At 39.2% G+C, this 8,457-nt stretch overlaps 2 protein-coding genes across 2 annotated transcripts; both read left to right on the plus strand.

The window, feature by feature from the left end:
- The first annotated feature begins 1,848 nt into the window (after nucleotides 1-1,848).
- Nucleotides 1,849-5,195, plus strand: LOC103036405 (protein Wnt-8a). The gene is made up of 6 exons (XM_015601640.3): nucleotides 1,849-2,050; nucleotides 2,253-2,286; nucleotides 2,403-2,541; nucleotides 3,117-3,242; nucleotides 3,382-3,524; nucleotides 4,192-5,195. The coding sequence occupies exons 1-6, from the start codon at nucleotides 1,980-1,982 to the stop codon at nucleotides 4,753-4,755; spliced, it is 1,077 nt and encodes a 358-aa protein (XP_015457126.2). The 5' UTR covers nucleotides 1,849-1,979; the 3' UTR covers nucleotides 4,756-5,195.
- A 126-nt stretch (nucleotides 5,196-5,321) lies between these two features.
- Nucleotides 5,322-8,457, plus strand: LOC103036102 (protein Wnt-8a-like). The gene is made up of 6 exons (XM_015601641.3): nucleotides 5,322-5,687; nucleotides 5,837-5,870; nucleotides 5,981-6,119; nucleotides 6,226-6,351; nucleotides 6,738-6,880; nucleotides 7,754-8,457. The coding sequence occupies exons 1-6, from the start codon at nucleotides 5,620-5,622 to the stop codon at nucleotides 8,306-8,308; spliced, it is 1,065 nt and encodes a 354-aa protein (XP_015457127.1). The 5' UTR covers nucleotides 5,322-5,619; the 3' UTR covers nucleotides 8,309-8,457.

Here is an 8,457-nt window from a genome sequence, read left to right on the forward strand (position 1 = left end):
GCTTTAACAGGCCTTTAGTTTTTGACAAGTAGGTGTGGGAGTTCGGGTTTCAGGCCCCGTCAGGGCTTGATGTCGCCGATAAGCAATTAGTGGGGATTATCCTCACCTGCGCGTCCCACTATTGTCTTTGCCATGAGCTGAACTGCTTAAGCCGAGGAGCTCGAGTACTCCAGCCATTGTCTGGCCATCAAATAAACACCGGTTTAAAGGGATTTTGATTGACCGATGATTTGATTCGAAATTCGATATCAACGTGTGGTTTCAACAATTAATCTATCTAATATATGAAATCCCATTTACATAGAGTATTAATTAATTGCAAAACGCATCGAAAGTAGTGAAGTGATGAAATAATTGTCCCTGTGCATGTTGTTTTTGCTTTAACCCAACTCGCGGGATTAAGGATTAAGGTGTTAAACACTACCTAGATCCGAATATCCACAAGTTTACACGATTATATTATTTTTATAAGTATAACACACACACACACACACACACACAAACACATGCACGCACATCATTATATATTACATTATATTATTAATTTATTTATTAATTTATTTATTTAGCGTGACGGGAGTAGGGGTGGTAGTGGTGGGGGTGTATAGTCTTCCCATCTCCAAATCTAATGCATAACTGTACAATCAACATCTATTCTATTGTCCAACTAGACTACACATGTAAATTCATTAGTACACATCTCAGCCTCATTTACATTTATTTCAGAGCAACCAAACAGGAATTATATGGAAGTAAATACATACATCTAAAATTAATGTTTGTATACAGACTTATTTAAATTAAATATATATATATATATAAAATAATAAATACATTTATTTTAAGTATAGATAGATTGTTGATAGTGTTTCTGTTCAAATTAAAAGCACAATTGGACAATCAACATTTAGTGTATTGTCCTGAAAATGGACTACACATGTACATGCATAACCACTAATACACATACTATACACATCATCCCAACATCATTAGCATCGATCTCAAAAGCCTCCAATCAGATGATTTATGTGGGGGGAAAATATAGCATCATAAAATAATTGACATGTTTGTCATTGTTGATTAAATTATATGTTGAATTATTAAGTCTGGAGCACATTAGTGATGTTTTTTAAACTACCAGTGATGCACCAGATTCGTTCCCAGGCTGTACTATTAACACTGGAGTGCCAAAGTCGTCATGTTATTTGCATGGCCCTTAGCATACTGTGTTGAATTATTTTATGGCTTTTTTGTAAACGATGTAGAACAAGTATTTCAGTGCAGTTTATTTCAGTGCAATTTAGCGCGACATGCTAGGGGAGAACTCCCCCCCCCCCTCCCCCAAGTTAGGGGGAATCAAGTCAACGTGAATGGGGCTATAGTGGAGGATTAGGGGGGGTGGGGTTGTTTAGTCTGTCCAAGTCCAATGCACAATTGGACGGACAATCAACATCCACTGTATTGTACAAATAGACTACACAACACCTCCAATAGACATCATCTCAATATACACTACTATCATTTGTAAAGCACTGCACACCAGAATGTCCCCCAATTGGTGCTGACTGGTTATTTGCGCCTTTATTTTTTTAGCAGCAACTGTAACATAATATCAAATATTAATAATTATAACAAAATAACAGTCAAAAGAGCAACAAATAACGTAAAAAAATATTTAACACAACTTCCATGGGAAAGTAAAAATAATGAGGGTCTATTGCACTCCTGCTTTGAAGTGAGGTGGTATTCTGGCATTTCCTACCCCGTCCGTCCAATGACGACCTCGTCGTCTTTTCACAGTGAAATGTTAAAGGTTGGTGATAAAAACGCCTGTCACTCAGTGTTGGCGACAGGTATAAATACCGTCCCCATCCAAACCCTAGTCAGTCACTTGTCCCATCTCGTTCTGGATAACCCACTCAGGACCCCTGCAAGAGAACGGTCCCGGAGATCCAGAGGACGCGTCCGCATCCGCATCCATGGGCTCGTGCCAACTTCTCACATCTTTGGTCCTGTCCATGTGCTGTCATGTGCTGTCCACAACGGCATGGTACAGTTATATTTACTATACAAATATATGTATTGTTATTTTTCTGTTATAGTCCCTAAAAGTCGCATGTTTTTGCGCACAACTTTAGTTCTTCAATTGTTTAATATTAACTCATAATGAAAAAATATATTTTATATAATGTTAAGTGTCTATTATTGATGTTGCAATATTTTGACCATGTGCTTTTTTTCTTTTCTTTTAGGTCGGTGAATAATTTTCTGATGACAGGACCCAAGGTGAGTTGCAAATATAAATATTAGGCTATAGAACAAACAGAATAAAAAAAAATACCTTAATATTTCACAGAATCGTTTACAACAAAAAGTAAATATTTGCGTTTTTATTTCTGCAGGCATATCTCACATATTCAAGCAGCGTGCAAGCCGGAGCCCAGCGCGGCATCGAGGAGTGTAAACACCAGTTTTCATGGGACAGGTGGAACTGTCCAGAGAGCGAACTGCAACTGTCCACCCAAAAAGGACTGCGAAGTGGTAAGGATTATAATAGCATTTAAAATATTATAAAAAAAGTATTGTTTGTGAATAAATTGTATATCATATAGATTATTAATGCATTTGTTTTCTTATGCCTTTAAAAAAACTGAAAGTAAACATCTATCCTAATATTTTGACATATATGCAAACGTCTGGAAACCTCTGTTTTCAAAATTGTAAATTGAAAATCAGTAAATAAACGTAAATATGAAATTTTCAGGAAAAACTGCAGCACAATTTAGATTTATTTGCTGGTATTCACATTTTGGGAAAAAAAAACATAATATCTGTTTACATTTACTAATAAATAGTGCACTGTAAAAAATATTGTAATACAGCTTACACATTTTTAATTACCACTTTCATTAAGGTAACCAAACGTTTTAAATTGAGTTAGCAAGAAAACATTTGAGAAAAGCTACATGTAAATTCAAATTTTTAGAAAATTATTAAAATGTCATATAGCCAAAACTGCCCATAAAAAATGTGCCAAAAATATATATTTAACAGCATTCAGTAGAAAAAACTGTGTGTAATATCCTAACGAACACTTTATTTATTATTTATTCCAGCTACTAAAGAGACCGCTTTTCTGCATGCCATAACCGCTGCCGGAGTGATGTACACACTGACCAAGAACTGCAGCATGGGAGAATTTGATAACTGCGGTTGTGATTACTCAAAGTCTGGAGAAATGGGTAAGCTTATTTTCTTACATATTTATTTCCAGTAATCATTTATTTATAAATTGAGTCCTGCGTTAAAAGTATTAAAAATTATACATCTGATTTGGTTAATAATAATAAACTATGTACTTGTTTGTTGTTTCTATCTCAGGAGGTCGAGGTTGGATCTGGGGAGGCTGCAGTGATAACGCTGAATTTGGGGAGAACATTTCCAAGCAGTTCGTGGACGCCCTGGAAAACGGCCGCGACTCACGAGCTGCTGTGAACTTGCACAACAACGAGGCTGGGAGACTTGTGAGTTTAAACTTTTATTTTTTGAGCCTGTTTTTTCCATGCACAGGAAAACATTCACCATTTAGGCGCATCCAACATTAGCTTGGACGTTCATCTCCCTCCCCTAGCTCCTGTCATGCACAATATTCAGATATGTATAAAGTACTACAGATACAGACGTGAGTAAAAGTGCAAGTACTCTCAAAAAGTGACTTGAGTAAAAGTTGAAGTGTTCTTTAAGCATCATACTTAAGTAGAAGTAGTGCAAGTATTTTATTCTAAAATGTTCTACTCAAATACTAATACAGATTATTAAGTCAAAAGTTTGAATATTATATTGTTTATATTAGTGCAGATGTTTAGACTACTTATTTTGGAAAATCAACCCAATATCCATAATCCACGACTGACTGACTGGCTGGCAACACACACACATACACAGTTAAAGTAACAGTAAAAATGTATGAGCAAAAGTATTAAACTTAGGGAAAATATGTAGTGAATAAAAGTGTAAGTAGGAGAAAATTATACTCCAATAAATACAGATTTTACTACTTAAATACAATAGTAAAGTAGTTCTACTTCGTTATTTCTATACATCTCTGACAATATTAGGCTATTTGTGATTTCATATTAAATGTATGGAATTATGGAATTAATGAGGTCAATTTTTCATTTCGAATTTCAGGCCATCAAGTCCACGATGAAGAGGTCATGCAAGTGCCACGGTGTGTCCGGGAGCTGCAACATCCAGACATGCTGGATGCAGCTGTCTGAGTTCAGGGACGTGGGCAACTTCCTAAAGATTAAATACGATCAGGCGCAGAAGCTCGAGATGGACAAGAGGCGGATGAGAGCGGGCAACAGCGCGGAGAACCGCGGCGCCATCGCGGACACCTTCGGCACCATTGCGCGCTCCGAGCTCGTCCACTTGGAGGACTCCCCCAACTACTGCGTGAGGAACCTCAGCCTGGGCCTCCACGGTACCGAGGGCAGGGAGTGTCTGCAGGGCGGCAAGAACCTGTCGCAGTGGGAGAAGCGCAGCTGCAGGAGGTTGTGCCACGAGTGCGGCCTGAAAGTGGAAGAGAAGAAGATTGAGACGGTCAGCAGCTGCAACTGCAAGTTCCACTGGTGCTGCACCGTCAAGTGCGAGAAATGCACGCAAGTCGTGACCAAATACTTTTGCGCAAAGAGGAATAAAGGCGGTCGACCCCACGGCTCGCGGAGGAAGAATCGCGTGCGCCACAATTAGCCGCTAATGTGCCTAAAAAAACTTTTTATGTGCATAAAAAATGTATATTTGTAAATATATTTTATTGACTTTATTTTTACACCATCAGACTGATTTCAGGAAAAGAATTCTCAGACAAGGCTTGATTCACAAGACTTGACTCTATTCTCTCTCCACTGTCAGCTGGGCAGAATTATTATTATTATTATTATTATGCAGTACTTATTATGTTCTACATATCTGCACTTTGTTTTGTTAATATTTTTGAAATCACATTTTTACTTTAAGATATGTTTAAATCAAATGTTCCTTCACCACGAGCACAACCTTCTATTTCACAGGGGGCTGAAAAGTTTACATTGTTTTTTTTTTTCCACACAAACACTTTTTTTAATTTTCTAAATTTATGTGTATTGATATTTTGTACTCAGAAAAAAACATTAAATATTTCTGATAATATATCAGAGTCTTATTCATTCTTTCTATTTTGAATTCTATTTGTGTATATTCTATTTATTTTATTATTTTCAAATACTTATTCAAGTCGATTCAGAAGGAGAAGTAAATTTTTTAAGAGTGAATTGGAGTATTGAAACGTTCATGATCCCCTGGATTAACGCATTAAATTTAATGATTAGTGATTAAGTGATCCTACTGCCTGCAGAGAGAATGTAAACAGCTCCATATTGATATCCTTTGTAGTTCATTTGGGGGCGTTTCCACGTCTTGCTTGGGCCAATAGCGTGTCAGGAATTCTGTAACAAAAGGTAATCCCCCCCACATGGCCACTGTTGTGGATTGTATAAATGTCTAAAACGACTGTGAAATGAAGTATCAGAAACGTGCACCGTTCTTGGAGTGTGGAGCTACAGGAGCAGGCAGAAAATGGTTTATTCGTTTCTCTGGACTTTAGTTTTTGTTATTTATCACAAAACGCTCTTGGGACACGGATGGTAAGAGACAATACTGGGCTATATATATAATCTACAACTAGGAAAATATAATTTATCTTAATTTCATGTGATAAAAATACGTTATCATTTTATTATTTTTTTTCTTACATAATTTTAACATTGTGGTTTGTGATTTCTCTGTCTTTCAGGGCTGTCAATAATTTCCTCATGACTGGACCAAAGGTAATAATTATTTTTTCTTAAACAAAAACAACTAAGTGATGTAATTATAGCCAAAGCATTATTTGGAATGAGTTCAGTAGGTTAACCAACCCATCCCTCCCTCCCTACAGGCGTATCTAACCTACGCTAGTAGCGTACTGGCCGGAGCGCAGAGCGGCATGCAGGAGTGTAAGCACCAGTTTGCGTGGGACAGGTGGAACTGTCCGGAGAGCACCGTTCACGTAGCCCCTCCTAAACGCCAGAAAAGCGGTAAGACGTGAAGACAAACATATATCTAGTTGCTGAACACCAACAAAGTTAAATTTTGTAAAGACTAATTTAACGTGTTGCTTCCCTTGTTGTCTTCCTCTTGCAGCCACGAGAGAGACGTCGTTTGTCCACGCCATCAGCGCAGCGGGGGTTATGTACACCCTGACCAGAAACTGTAGCCTTGGGGATCTGGACAACTGTGGATGCGACAACTCGAGAAACGGAAAGCTCGGTAAGATCGTTTTCATTGAACTTGAGGTGGCTAATCCAGGCCCAGAGTGTAAAAATCCAGTCCATTATTTAGTTTCAACGGAATGGATGGCTCTGTGTTTATAGACCTGCAAAGCTGCAAACGAGCCGCAGGCAGTTTAAACAAAATCATGAGGTGGATTTTTAAGTTTTGGACCTGGATTACAGAATTCTAAGGGCACTAAAAGAGAATAATTGATGACTGTAGCTTACATTATATTTATTACCTAAAATTGGTACCGCACTTTTTGCTCAATCAACTTTAACAAACTAAAAATACCCCAGTCATTCAAATATTTGTAAATTAATTTTACACTGTTATGTGAGCAACCAATAATAGGTTCTTCCTGACATTGTTTCTACTACTAGGTGGTCGTGGGTGGCTTTGGGGAGGTTGCAGCGACAACGTGGACTTCGGAGAGAGGATTTCCAAACAGTATGTTGATGCCGTCGAGACTGGTCAAGATGCGCGAGCTGCAGTGAACCTTCATAACAATGCTGCAGGCCGTTTGGTAAGCACCAATAACCTCCACTTTTCAAAAAAGCTGTTTACCTTGATAGCAACATCAATATAGCACAAACCTGTCTGGGCCACACCTGGTATTATTTTAGTGTCCAACATACAACTTAAAATGATGGCTCAAAAGTGGCGTAGACGTAGGTTTGTGGGGTAGATGCAGAACTCATTCATGCTGACACAGTTGTAAAATACAGTTCTTTATACATGCATACATGAACAGTAGGATTTATCACAACACAACTAAAATTAAAACACAAAGTTATGCTAATAAAAAATATAGTTTTATTATTACAATAACAGTGATTAATGCTACAGTATACCTGTTTGTAACAAACGTCAGAGGGCAACAGCATCTCATTCACCTTTAATTAATCCACCACTAACACTGTCAACTGATCCACCAGAAATGGTATATACATACCTAGGTTTGGTTTTAAAATGCCGCACGTGCATCTGACACACTTTTGGCCATAATTTCAAGTGTTAAGTTGGCAGCCAGTATATAAGCTGGGTTTGGCCCACATAAATGTTGCTGTCATGGTCCAAACGCATTTACCTCTCAATCATTATTTAATCATTAGTTTGACCACTAGTTCAACCCAGGTTACATACAGTACATTTGCCAGTGACAAAAATGTTAGTGTTTCTTATTTTTAAAGTTGTCAAGTTTTAAAGGTGGCAGGTTAAATTTGGTTGGATTGACACTACATGTTGGTGGACGTTTTATAGGTTATTTACAGAGCAAAAGTGTTATTTTAAACTATTTTAGTGTTGACCTGGAATTTGTTGCAGTGCAGGTGCTCTTTTTTGGTATCTTAGTTGATGGATTTTAACCGTTTATTTTCTACCATGTCTTTAATTGCAGGCCGTGAAGGCAACCATGAAAAGAATCTGCAGATGCCACGGCATGTCCGAAAGCTGCGCCCTCCAGACCTGCTGGATGCAGCTGTCCGATTTCCGCGAGGTGGGCAACTACCTGAAGGTGAAGCACGACCAGGCGCACAAGCTTGAGATGGACAAGAGGCGCGTGCGTGCCGGTAACAGCGCGGACCCTCGCGGGGCCGTGGCGGACGCGCTGGGCGCTATCTCGCGCTCCGAACTCATCTACCTGGAGGACTCCCCCGACTACTGCTACAAGAACTCGAGCCTGGGTCTGCACGGAACCGAGGGCAGGGAGTGCCTGCAACACGGGGACGGTCTGTCGCAGTGGGAGAGGCGCAGTTGCCGCCGTTTGTGCCACGAATGCGGCTTGCGTGTGGAGGAGAGGCGCACGGAGACGGTCAGCAGCTGCAACTGCAAGTTCCACTGGTGCTGCACGGTGAAGTGCGAGCGCTGCACGCAGGTAACGGTCAAGTACGTGTGCGCGCGAAAGCAGGGCGGCCACGGTCAGAACCGGCGCAGGTCGAAAGGACCCAAGTGATTCGTATGGAACGACCTATAGGGACATTGATATAAATAACTCTGGCGTCAAACCTGACAGACTTTCCTGCACTTTGCTGTAATATTTGGAGCTTGTACATATCATGGAGTGTTTATTTAAATAGTCTAATAAATTAATTCAATGAAACA

This window comes from Astyanax mexicanus, chromosome 10, assembly GCF_023375975.1.
Source record: "Astyanax mexicanus isolate ESR-SI-001 chromosome 10, AstMex3_surface, whole genome shotgun sequence".
In the NCBI taxonomy this organism is placed as follows: domain Eukaryota; kingdom Metazoa; phylum Chordata; class Actinopteri; order Characiformes; family Acestrorhamphidae; genus Astyanax; species Astyanax mexicanus.